We start from the raw sequence: 13744 nt of genomic DNA, 5'->3' as shown, positions 1-13744 counted from the left end.
TCTCTTGAATAACTGCCAGAACCTCCTCACTGGTTTCCCTGTTGCTGCATTCATTGCTCTCCAAAATCTGATCTCAGCGTATCAGCCACTGTGATCCTTTACTCCCCACTGCCTCTAAGCAAAAGCTAGAAATCCTACAAAGTCTTATAAAACCCTTGACGATTTTGCCCCTTACTCTTTTTATCTCGTTTCCTATTATTCTTTTCCTCACTGCTCTGCTGCAGTCACATGGGCCCTCTTTCTTGAATATACCAGGTACATTCTGACCACAGGCCCTTTGCTCTAGCTGTTATCTCTGTCTTAAAGTCTTCTCTCAGGACATAAAAGTATCTCATTCCCATCCATTAGGTCTTTGTGCAAATAACATCTTCAAATCCCTAGATAGGATTAAAACTTTCATCCCTCAGCATGCCTCATCCCACTCCCATTTTTTCACATTAGGATTGATCACTTTCTAATATGTTATTTCATTTATCCATCTGTTGTGGTTAATAGCCTTCCTCTCCCTCAGCTACGGTGTAAGATGGAAGCAAGGATTTTGTATGTTTTGTTAACTACTCTATCCTGGAATGGCGCCTGGGACATTGTAGATGCTCAGTGTATCTTTTCGTTGAGATGTAAGTTACATACCACACAATTCACCCATTTAAAGTATACACTTCAGTAGTGTTTAGTGTATTCGCAGAGTTGTACAACCATCATCACAGTCCATTGTAGAACATTTTCATCACCCCCAGAATAAACCCCATATTTGTTAGCTCCAATCACCCCATCCTCTCCAGGCTTAGACAGTCACCAGTCTAATTTATGTCTCTATGGATTTGCCTGTTCTGAACGCTTCCAACGAATGAACTCACACAATGTGTGGCGTTTGATACTTCTCTTACTTCAAATGTTTTCCAGGTTCATCTGTGATGCATAGCCTATATGAGGCTTTCATTACTTATTAAGCCTGAATTACATTCTATTATATGAATGTACCACATTTTATTTACACACTCATCAGTTGATGGACATTTGAGTTGCTTCTACTTTTTGGTTATTATGAAAAATACTGCTGTGAACATTAGAATTATTTGTGTAGAGGGTTTTTGCGTGGACACGTTTCATTTCTCTTTGGTACATACGCAGGGGAGAGATTTTTTTTTAAGATTTTATTTATTTAGTTGGCAGAGAGAGAGAGAGAGGGAACACAAGCAGGGGGAGTGGGAGAGGAAGAAGCAGGCTCCTAGCGGAGGAGCCTAATGTGGGGCTCGATCCCAGAACGCTGGGATCACGCCCTGAGCCGAAGGCGGACGCTTAACAACTGAGCCACCCAGGCGCCCCAGGAGTGAGATTTTTTTTTTTTTTTTTTAGGCTGCATGATAATTCTATGTTTAATCCTTTGAGGAACTACCAGACTATCAATATGTATTTTAAAATAAAGGAATACCTGCTTAAATGTACATTGCACATCAGTGGGGAAGTAATGGATTTTTCAATGAGTGGTGATTGAACAACTGACCAGCCTTTTGGGCAAAACAACAGTACTCTCCTTCACAGCTTCAAAGCAAGCAAAAATAGTTCCAAGTGATTTAAGTATTAGAATGTTAAGTAGGCTTTTAAAAATGTAAATAAGCTGGTATATCATTATACAGGTGAACATGACAGAATTAGTAAGGAGCCATATCATAATTCCAATAATATAAATGAAGGAACAGAGTTTGCACTTTATTGTAAGCCTCAGGAGTCACTGAAGGATTGTAAGTAGGTCTTTGGTCAGAATTACACATTCGAAAGCTCACACTGGGCACAGAAGGAACAGCGACTTGGAAGGGGAAGAGACTCTTGTTACTGAGGCCATGTGTTACGATGGCGAGCCAGATGACAGTGAGCTGAACAAAGTGATGACAGCGGACACTGCCAACGGGGGAGTGATGCCAGAGGAGACGAGAAGGTGCTGGTAAAACAAAGCATCGGCTTGCAGATGGGACTGATGGGGGGATATAAGTAGGTGCAGGTGCCGTTCCCGGAAATTAAAATTGGTTTGGGAGAAAGATGAAGGTTATAGAAAGATGACTGCATGGTGTCTCTGACGCATTCCAGTGTCCGTGACCAGTAGGGAGCTGGTAAGAGCGTTATTGGTTGGAGAGTCAGTTGGGAGTGATCGATGTGTAGGGAGTTGTTAGACCCACACTTGGGATGATCATGTCAGAGGAGCTTTAGAGTAAAGAGATTCGACTCCGTGCTGTGAAGTAGAGAAAGATGAGGAAGGAGCAAAGATTGGAGAACACCTCTGGCAAACGTTGTGCCATGGGAGACCAGAGTCTAAACATGGGAATGGTCAGTAATGCCAGAGCCACAGAGACTCGTGAGAGAAGAACTAAGAACTGAAAGTGTCCTCACATAGGAAAATGTGAAGATCTTTTGTGACCAGGAAGGTGTGACAAGCCAGAGGCCAGATTGCACTGAGTTACACAGTAAGTGGGAGGTGAGGAAGTGGAAGGAAAAGACATTATTCTTGGAGGAATTTGCCTGCGATGGGAAGGAGGTAAGCCGAGTGCCTAGTTAGAAACATGGAGCTATGCCCAGGGTTGGTTTTTCAGTGTGAATGAGACAAGAGCATATCTTTTTGTCAGGAGAAGAAAGGGAGAAGGAATTATGGAGGATAAAATAGTGAAGAGGGATGAGCCACCAGAAATGGGGAGGGGATGGGCTCCAGAATAGAGGTAGTAGAATGACCCTAAGATAGGAGAAGCAAGACTCTTTGAACTCAGGTGGGAGGGAAGGAGACAAATGTGGTCAGAGGCAAAGATCCCGATGGAAAGTTGATGCAGCCACACCTTGTCTCGTGGTCTCTGTCCACTCAGGAAACTGGGGAAATGCAGTACCACCTGGCCAAAGATGAGCAAATTGGCATTAGGAGAACATGTATGAGGGGGTGGCGAAAACATCAAAAACTCCCATTGAGGGCAATGGGAGACTAGATACTAATTATTGCCAAGCAGCTTTAAGAAACCAAAGATGAATTTGGAAAAGATAAATGTGTAGTTACAGTTGTAAAGCTTTCATCAGCAATACTCAGAGTGTGAGAGCAAAAGAAAAGGACAGAAGATGTTGAATCCGGCCAAGGTGGATAAGCCAGAAGGAAACAAAGGCAGAGAAGGTCACGGGGCAGCCAGAGGAACAGTTAAGGAATGGTAGGTGCTAATTCGGCTGGATAGAGATGTGAGTGTAGCCAGGAACTTGTGATTAAAAATACGGTAGAGTTTTTTCAAAAAATTAAACACAGAATTACCATATGATTCAGCAATTCTGCTCATGGGTGTATACGCAAAAGAAGTAAAAGCAGGGACTCAAATACTTGTATATTTGTTCAGAGCAGCGTGATTCACAGTAGCCAAAAGGTAGAAGCAATCTGCGTATCCCTCAGTAGATGAATGGGTAAACAAACTATGGCAAATACAGACAATGGAATATTATTCAGTGAGAGGAAGGAACTTCTGTCACATGCCACAACATGGATGAACTTTGTAGACATTACGCTAAGTGAAATAGCCAGTTATAAAAGGACAAAGGTGTATGATTCTACTTCTATGAAGTATCTAAAGTAGTCAGGTTCATAGAGACAGAGGTAAAGTGGTAGTCGCCAGGAGCTGCGGGGAGAGGGGGTTGGGGAGTGATTGGTTAATGGGCACGGAGTTTCAGTTTGGGAAGATGAAAAACTTGTGGAGATGGGTGGTGGTGATGGTCGCACAACAGTGTGAATGTACTTACTGCCACTGAACTGGATACAGAAAAATGGTTAAAACAGCAAATTTTATGTTACAAATATTTTACCATGATAAAAAAATACACATGGTGGATAAGGAACTAGGTATCTTACTACTGTTGGTTAGAGTAAGTATTATGTTTAAAGGTGAGAGGTATAGGCAGTCATGTTTAAATAAGTGGGGATTAGGCATTTAGATTTCAATGAAATACCTTCAGATTATTACAAGGTCTGGGACAGGGTTTGTCATCTAGGGAAGGAGACAGTATAACAACTTATCAAAAACATGTCACCATCATTGAGGGTGGGGGTGCTGTGTCATCTTCCCAGGTGGTTCTGTTACTTTCCTCTCCCTCCACCTTTCCCCGCAGAATGCTGGAAGGGAAAGGCAGTGCAGAGCTTTGGCATGAAGGATGTCAAGGCCGGAGATTAGATTCGTTATCTATATGGGCGTTGAGGTTGTCTCAGATTGACAGCAAATCTTAGAACGGCGAGAAGGACCAAAAGCTACGTCCTTAATAATCAATATGAGGAGACATGTAGAGGATTGTATAACTGGACTCCATGAGACTCAAAGGTGGCATTTTTTATTGAAGAATGGAAGAGCAGTTGTCTTGGAATGACCTGTAGGGAAGGAAGAAGAATGACAACTCTTTCCCACACATGGTTTGAGTGTTGAGAGTATTAAGAAAATGGTCTACTAAGGAAAGACCTCAAGTGAAGTGAGACCCAAGGGAAATCACTCTTGCACCCCAGCCTCATGGGGAGATCACGTGGGTGTGAACTTTTAAAATACATTGACGTCGGTTGAAGTGGAGTCATTAGTGATGGGAGGCTACATGTTGGCAGTGTTTGAAAGCTCTGGCACATTCCAAAACGCAGCCTAGGGTTGGGAACCACAGCCTTAGGTGAGAGCTGGTACTTTGGTGAAGATGAGCAGATAGCGGGAGCAAGATAACTGGGTCCAAATAGGACCAGGATACTAAAGGGCATGTGGGCAGGGTTGTCCGAATGTGCAGCATGGGGGGGGGGGCGTGAGTCTGGAGGACAGGTGGGGAAGAGACAGAGCAGCATAGTAGGGACTGAAAGGACAGGGACAGTGGGCATATATGACCTTGAGGGCCCACATGAAACTGTTACTCAAAATTGTTTTTATCCAAAGAGTAGCTCAGAGGGCAGTGACCCAACAAGACAGGGGTAGTGGACATACATGGCCTGTGGGTCTAAGAAACATGTTACCCAGAATTGTTTCCATCCGGAGTTGTCCTCTGGGCACATAGATGGAGACCTGGATGCGCTCGTGGAGGCATTTACACTCTGCTCGTCACCCTGACCTCGCGGGTTATACACAGAACAAAACACGGAGTTGTTAGTGCTGTCAGCCTTTCCACGCCGCAGTGTCCTGAGCGAACACAGCCAGCCAGAGATGCCCACTTAGCAGAGCTGCTCCAAGTTACCAGAGACATTGAGAAGAGTGAAGGCCTGTGAATAAATTTTGTACACACTTAAAGCCTTACGAAGATTAGTAGTTTTGTCACATCCTGTTGGGAGAAATGTGTTTTGTTTTGTTTTAATTCGGCAGCCTCGTGTTCGTCTACTTTAATTCCAGTGTAACTGACGTACAGTGTTGCGTTAGTTTCCGGGGTGCGGTGTGGCGAGGGAGCGCTCCCATACATTACTCGGTGCTCGTCGTGCCACCTATTTCACCCGTCATCAGTGTGTTCTCTGTATCGCAGAGTCTCTTTTTTCGTTTGTCTCTTTTTTTCTTTGTTCGTTTGCTTTATTTCTTAAATTCCATATAGGAATGAAATTGAATCGTATTTGTCTTTCTCTGACTGGCTTCTTTCGCTCTCTAACTCCATCCATGTTGTTGCAAAGGGCAAGATTTCATTCTTTTTTTAGGGCTGAGTAATACTCTTTTGTATATATACTACATCTTTATCCACTCATCTTTTGTTGGACCCTTGGGCTGCTTCCCTAATTTGGCTGTTGGAGATAATAACTGCAGGAAACGCAGGGGTGCTTATGTCCTTTTAGATCAGTGCTTTCTTATCCTTTGGGTTAACTCCCAGTAGCGCAAGTACTGCATCATAGGGTAGCTCTGTTTTTAACTTTTTGAGGACCCTCCATACTGTTTTCCACAGTGGCTGCACCAGTTTGCATTCCCACCAACAGTGCGCGAGGGTTCCTTTGAGAAATGCAAGTGTGATCCCATCAGGACGTTCCCTCATCAGGAACTTTTTTCCTTTGGAATATACAACATGGTGGGTTTCCAGAGGATTCAGATAAACATTGGATATTAGGATTGGTTTGGGTTGGCTCCTGGCATGTGCTTCCAGACTTCTCTTTCTCTCTAATAGAAGCTTCTTTTCCATAGAGCAGAGCCTCCCACGCCCCGACACCAGCTCATCTCCTAGTAGTGTCCTGGCTCACAGGTTGATGCCACTTAATGGAGCAACTAGATGGAGGCTTGTGGACTTGCGAAGCTGACTTGAGACATGAAGCGCTCTCTTTTTGCCCTTGGTTTCCAGACTCATTTTCCTTTCTGCAGAGTCCTTCAAGGAATTCTGAAAAGAGTGAATTTAAAAAAAGATACATATGAGTTGGGGGCACCTGGGTGGCATAGCGGTTAGGCGTCTGTCTTCGGCTCAGGGCGTGATCCCGGCATTCCGGGATCGAGCCCCACATCAGGCTTCTCTGCTATGAGCCTGCTTCTTCCTCTCCCACTCCCCCTGCTTGTGTTCCCTCTCTCGCTGGCTGTCTCTGTCTCTGTCAAATAAATAAATAAAATCTTTAAAAAAAAAAAAAAAGATACATATGAGTTGAGGTTTATTTTCCCCTTGCCTAAACCTAGGTGAAAGCTTATTGTGCAAATGATCCCTGTAGCGTAAATATCTAAAAAATATTCTAATGAAAAAAAATTCCTCGATGTGTTCATGTAATTACCCGTTTGAACATACTGCTATCAAGAAAATATCCTAAAATCTGTTTCTAAAAATTTAAGTCTCAGAGTATCGCCCAGCAGTTACGCTCTTCTTTAGTGTGAGCCACCTGCGTTATTTCCCCAAGTAGTTGAAACTCACCATTTAAAGTTGGAGTGGGGGAGTTCTCTTTGACCCCCTGCACTCAACTGTGTGCCTAATGGGTGCTCGAACAATTGAAACTATCGAATTTGGACACAAGATCTACATATACTGTCTGTTATTCCTTTTGGCATCAGAAATTAAAGTTATTTCAAGCCTCCAGTTGTTTCAAGTTGTTTGCATTAAGTAGAAGGTAAGAAGTTAAAGCCACAGATCCCTTGCTAATAGGAGGATGCCTATTCTAAAAGATACCAAAGCTCATTGCTCATATAAGTAGGAGATAGAGTTTATTTCTAAGATAACATTGTGGTCAGAGACAGTAGGACTATTATCCTACTTTCTCTAGATGTTTTGACATCAAATTTCATCGCAGCTCTACTGTAAGAATTTTTCTGGGGGCGCCTGGGTGGCACAGCGGTTAAGCGTCTGCCTTCGGCTCAGGGCGTGATCCCGGCGATCTGGGATCGAGCCCCACATCAGGCTCCTCTGCTATGAGCCTGCTTCTTCCTCTCCCACTCCCCCTGCTTGTGTTCCCTCTCTCGCTGGCTGTCTCTGTCTCTGTCGAATAAATAAATAAAATCTTTAAAAAAAAAAAAAAAGAATTTTTCCGGCATTTTCTTTGCTGAAGATCCGTGGCCAAACAATAAGTCTTGACTCTGGCTGCTGCTATACCCCAGCCCCCCAACCCTTGGCCCACTCTAAGTAGGCCCTCTCTTACTGCCCTCTCTTATGGAGGCGTGTTTCCATGCTAGCCACCCACCCAGCCTCCAGACGGTGTTTATTACACAGGAGGTGCTCCATAAGTATTTGGTGATTGATGAACAAATGAATAAATTCCTTAATAAATTCCTTTCTATAATTTTGGTTTTTTTTGTAAAGTCCACTTTTGTAAAGAATGATCCTTATTCTTTAAAACAGGTTCTGGGGGCACCTGGGTGGCTCAGTCAGTTCTGAGCATCTGACTTTGATTTCAGCTCAGGTGATGATCTCAGGGTTGTGAGATCAGGCCCTGGCATAGGGCACTGCACTCAGCAGGGAATTCGCTTCTCTCCCTCTCCCTCTGTCCCTTTCTTTCCCCCCAAGCCCCCTCCTGCTCATGCTCGGGCATGTACTTCCTCCCCCACCCAGCCAAATGAATAAATCAGTCTTTAAAATAAAATAGGTTCCCCCCTCCTCTCTCTCTTTCAGAGAACACATGTCCCCACTTTGCAGTGCTCCTTTCCACAGTCACAGGGCAGACAGCTCCCTCTCAGCAGAGAGGCTGCAGTCTCAGTTCCTGGGCACAGCCAGCGAGCTGATGGAGTTGCCGCCAACTGAATACATTCCACTAACCTATCCCCAGAAGAGAAGTCATCTCTTCGTAGTGTCGGCCCGTGCTCCAGGATGAATTGCCTGGGCAGGATGCTGCGTCTTAGCATTGCTCGTGTGGGATGATGACCCCCTGGAGCAAGTACATTTCTGTTGTCCAGCGGTCCTTCCTGGTGTCTAAGTCCCCCTCCCCTTGTGGGAGCAGCCCTCGACGGCTGCCTAGGGCCCCGTCTCTCACTTGAAGTCAGATGCAGTAATAAACCAGATGTTGAATACTGCATTTGACAGAATTCGGAGAGCTAAGTGCCGTGCTTGTCGGATCAAATTGTATTTCACGATGAGAGTTGCATTTGGCTTCCGAGAGCGCAGAGAGCATTGGCATGTGTTGTCTTGGCCTTGGCCTCTCGGTGTCTTGTCTGTCGTGCTGAGTTTTTTGCTCTGCAATACTGGCAGCTGATTGCCTTCAACTCTGATGTTCAAGGTTTCCATCCCAATAACCGAAGGCCTGGACTTGATTGCCATGTTGACGGATGACGCCACCATTGCCACCTGGAATAACGAAGGGCTGCCCAGTGACAGAATGTCGACCGAAAACGCCGCTATCCTAACACACTGTGAGCGCTGGCCCCTGCTGATAGATCCCCAGCAGCAGGGAATTAAGTGGATCAAGAAGAAGTACGGAACGGACCTCAGAGTCACACATGTGGGCCAGAAAGGGTACGTGGAATGGGAAGGACTGGCTTTCTGTTGAGTTGCTGTGGAATGGGTCTGAGTTTTACAAAGCCCCGGCATCTGCTAGCCCTCTCTGCTGCTGCGAATGTGACAGCGTGGACTGCCTGGTTATCTGCTTGTTCACATCTCACAGAGGATCTTTTTGCTGAGAGGGCATTTCTGTTAGGTGGCATCCACTTCACCGAAGATGAAATTAGATTGAAGATAAGAACAAACACTGCCCCCGAGTGGAAAAAGAGGTGGGTTTCCTAAGGCCAAGAGCAGAATAGGATGGACTGTAATCCTTTAGGACATTTGGCACATGGCAACACAAGAATTGTCAGTGGATGAGAATCCAATTGCCGAATATACACCTGGCCTGTTGTAGGATTTAGCATGTCTGCAAGCCCCCACCCTGAATGCCTGAAGGTAATTTCTTAGTCGCTTTTGAGAACTGAATCTATTCTGAGACTTTCTGTCATTGGGTCCTCATGACAATATTGTCTGATAAAGTCTCGGATGTAGTTGGTCTTCAGTTAATATTGAATGATTTCAGACTTCCTGGTATTTGATTTGATCCTTTCATCGTCTTTTCACATATAAAACAAAATAAGGAATTTCTGCCATTATGCAGATAAGTGTACTCCTTGCTTATCTGACTACTTGGAGAAAATTATTTTTGAGCCTATTTTTGGAGAGGGAGAATGAAATATAGTGATAATTTGCCATTTGTCACAACTGAACTTAAAGTTTAAAAAAAAAAGAACGTTTGACAAAACCACAAGGCATTTAATATATTTTGAATTTTTTTTTTTATCAACAAAAGGACCTGTTAAATGAATTTAAATTTATGATGTTTGGGTAAGTTACATTTGTCTCAACCATGGTTATTGTCAGAAGAACTAATTTCTATGTAATCTAGTTGACTACTGTATGAAACCGTGTTCTCTGTCTCATTAAAAAAAAAACTACATGAAAACAAATATAATTTAATATAATTTTGAACATTTTTCCCGTGCTTATTTTCATGTTAATATCTCAATTCTGATTGAATTTTAAGGTTTTTGAATGCCATTGAAACTGCTTTGGCCTTTGGAGATGTCATCTTAGTTGAAAATCTGGAGGAAACAATAGATCCAGTCCTCGATCCACTGCTTGGAAGAAACACAATTAAAAAAGGAAAGTAAGTGTTCTTGAATTTTTCTTCTATATTTTGTGCTGCATATGAATGTGATCAGTGGCTTCTTTTAGCCTCAAAATTAGCGCAGTCCATTGGAATCTTCTCGATGGTGTTTCTGAATTTCCAGTCCATGGCACCTCCCTTCCAAGACAGAAGCACCTTCAACACGATCCAAACTTGCAGACTATTTTTTTGGTAGATTTAGACCCATGTTATCCAATCCCTGATTTATAAACCAAAAAATGCATTGTCACAAATCTGTGAGTAGTTGTTCCTTTATCAGTTTGTACCAGAGAAGTTTAAGACTTCGCAAAACACCTTTAGTGTGTTTACCTAACTTTGTATCTTATATACTTAATATTTTTCTTCAGAACAGTTCTAAGTCCACTCAGTTTTTGGCTTAACTCAGCTTCATCCAAAGTAATGACATCCACAGAACGAGGGGTTTCCTGTGCCAGTTCTCTTTTTTCTAATATGCTTTTAATATGTATATAATATATGTTTTTTAAAAAATTCATTAGTGGACCCCTAAAATCATTCCCATACCAGCAGCGGTGCCACCAACAGCTAAAAACATGCCCCGTGAGCTCCGTGTGATGTTCCGGATAGCTGCCATTCCCCTGGACACCCGACTCTCCAGGACATTCTCCCAGGGGCAGGGAAGCCATTTCCAAGGAGTCATGATAGCACTTTCTATCAATGTGTGAAAGGCCACGTGCAGCATGTATGTCTCTGACGGAGCCTTTGTGGGCTCACGGGGGTCGTGGCATTCCATACGCTCCCTGTGCCTCTTCACACATGAAACCAGCACTCCCTAGACTTAATTCACTGGGTTTCCTTCTCTTCTTACATGTTTTTTTTTTTCCAAAGAAATAGGATTTCAAAATTTCTCCAGCACCCTTCTTTGACACCCAGTCTCTGCCTCAAAGTTAACAGTCACCAGTTTATTCTGGTCAATTTTAAGTGGAAATAGGTCTACTTAAGGATAACTAACTTCTGTTTTTTAAATAGTCCCTAACGGATTAGTATAGTATTTATTATACAAGTAAATCCATTTACAGTGACTGACAACTTATAATTGTTTAATAAGCCAAAATTTACCCAGCCATGCATTTAGAAAAATTTAATAAGCTACTTGACAAACTGCAACTCTGACATAAATATAATTGTGGCTGTGTCTGATGTGTTAAAAATATAGTGTAAAATCTTGAATGTCACTGAAGTGAAATCTTTGTTATTAAGGTTCTGACTCTATTAGAAAGACCTAAAATTTTTTGTCAGTGAAATACACATTCTCTAGCATTAACTTGGACCTTTAATAACACAATTTAGGTATAAAAAATTTGGTGATTTTCTCTCTCTCTCCCTTTCTCTCTCTCTCTCTCTATATATTTATATCTTTTAAATATATTATAAATGTAATATGTGATTTTGTATATTTTATTTATATTTTATATATTATATATGTTTTTGAATATATAAGTAATATATAATATAAACAAGGTAAATATATAAAACAAATATAATGTAATAAATAAAATAAATATAATTATAAATAATTTTACATATTTTATTTATATTTTATGTATTATATGTATATTTATATATTAGTAATACATAATATAAATATAATAAATAGAAAATAAATATATAATTGTATTATATACTTAAATATATAAGTAATATAATGAATATAAGTAAAATAAATATAATTATATATATATATACATATATATACATATATATATATATATAAATTTAAGTTTTCCAGGGACTAATAAATTTGAGCCATGATTTTTCTTCATGATGGCTATAGTAACATATTATTGTGAATCCCAGAAGTTTTATATTTCAGAAACAAATGATTTTACATAGAGCATCAAGGCTTTATCACAGTCTAGAACAGCTTATTCCAAATTATATTATTTCCTGAATATGTACTATTTTTAGGTTTTATAGAACTGATCTTATCATTCCAGCGTTTTTTTTTTTAAAGACCAAGAGAATTTACAACGATACGTAAGAACGTAACAAATGGTGTTTATCACATGCAGTTACTGCGTTAACAATCCTAGTTCCTAAACTCTTACATGTGCGAACAGGGACTTTTACAGTGTAAAATCATACCTGTATCTCCAGTTTTTCTACTTCCCTCTCCCTTGCAGATATTTTTAGTATCTTTTTCCAGAGGATGAGGGCTGGTGGACTCCTTACGTGTTGTATCGGTCACTAATACAACTTCTCTGAGCCCTGTTAGACCAGGCGCTGGACTGGGGGCCACAGATCTAAAGTATGATAAGGTAGAGAGCCGGCCCTTAAGGAAGCTCCATTTCCTTCGGGGAAAGGCAGACGTGTGAACAGCAGAAGGAAGACCGTGCCGTTGGTGTGGCCATAGACGTATACATGGCAGGGATTCATCGTTGCCAGAGTGGAGGCTTGGAAAGGCTTTGTGGAAAAAATGACATGTGACTACATTGACATTTAATATGAGTCTGGAAAGATGAGTGGACATTTGTCAGATAGACAAGGGGGAGAAGAGAATTTTGGAACGAGAGAACTAATATCAAATAGCAGAACATAAACCAGCCCGACAGCTTCGGGCAGGACTGCAAATCAGATCCACATCAGTGGAGAGGCTTGTGTTGGAAGGAATAAAGGACAGTAAGGCCTGGTGAAGCAGGACCCCCAGAGTGTGGATGTCCTGGGTACCCACAGATGACTTCTGAGTTGGCCTTTTCCTATAGGGTGATAATTCCTTTTCTTTTCCCCAAACACACCAAAGGGGCCCATTCCTATCAGTAACATTAGTTGACAACAGCAATGGTTCTTAACCAAAGGACCTTGCCTTCCTGGAGTAACAAATCTGGAGTCTCCATAGTTTCACTCGAAAATCATGAGCATGTCAGTGGGGAAGCTAGTGAAGACTCTTAAGCAAGCTAGGAGTGATGTAATCAGATTTGTTTCTGAAAGGACATGCTGTTGGCATTGTAAAGTATTGACTGAAGGGACATGGACCTTGGTCCATGGGGCCAGGATCTAATTAGCAAACAATCCCAGTCATCCAGCTGAGACATGATACAACCCTAACCTAAGGCAGTGATACTAGAGAGACAGGAGAGGACAAATGAAAGAATTCTCAAGGAGTTAATTTCTTTTTTTTTTTTTTTAAGATTTTATTCACTTGACAGAGAGAGAGACAGCCAGCGAGAGAGGAAACACAAGCAGGGGGAGTGGGAGAGGAAGAAGCAGGCTCATAGCAGAGGAGCCCGATGTGGGGCTCAATCCCAGAACGCCAGGATCACGCCCTGAGCCGAAGGCAGACGCTTAATGACTGAGCCACCCAGGCGCTCCATTTCTTCTTTTTTTTTTTTGTAAGATTTATTTATTTGCCAGAGAGAGAGAGTGAGAGTGAGAGAGCACACGACAGGGAGAGTGACAGGCAGAGGGAGAAGGAGACTCCCTGCCAAGCAAGGAGCCCAATGCGGGACTCAGTCCCAGGACTCAGGGATCATGACCTGAGCTGAAGGCAGACACTCAACCGACTGAGCCACCCAGGCGTCCCTCAAGGAGTTAATTTCATCAGTTCTTGGTCATTAATGGGATTTTGTTGATAGGGGGAAAAAGGAAGGTTCAAAGGTGATTTCCAGTCTTCTGCCAGGGTAAGTGATGGTGTGATTTATGGCAAGTTGTGGTACAGCAATGGGAGTAAGT

At 42.2% G+C, this 13744-nt stretch overlaps 1 protein-coding gene across 1 annotated transcript in view; it reads left to right on the top strand.

Annotated features, from left to right (window-relative positions):
• Nucleotides 1–13744, top strand: part of DNAH11 (dynein axonemal heavy chain 11) — a 312391-nt gene that overhangs the window by 229152 nt on the left and 69495 nt on the right. The window contains exons 64-65 of the mRNA XM_040644201.1: nucleotides 8624–8859; nucleotides 9914–10036. Coding sequence (XP_040500135.1) covers nucleotides 8624–8859; nucleotides 9914–10036 — 359 coding nt within the window. The remainder of the gene's footprint in view (nucleotides 1–8623; nucleotides 8860–9913; nucleotides 10037–13744) is intronic.

The sequence above is a fragment of the Ursus maritimus genome, unplaced genomic scaffold (assembly GCF_017311325.1).
Source record: "Ursus maritimus isolate PB19 unplaced genomic scaffold, ASM1731132v1 scaffold_3, whole genome shotgun sequence".
Taxonomy (NCBI): Eukaryota; Metazoa; Chordata; class Mammalia; order Carnivora; family Ursidae; genus Ursus; species Ursus maritimus.
This window is presented reverse-complemented; position numbering and strand designations above follow the sequence as displayed.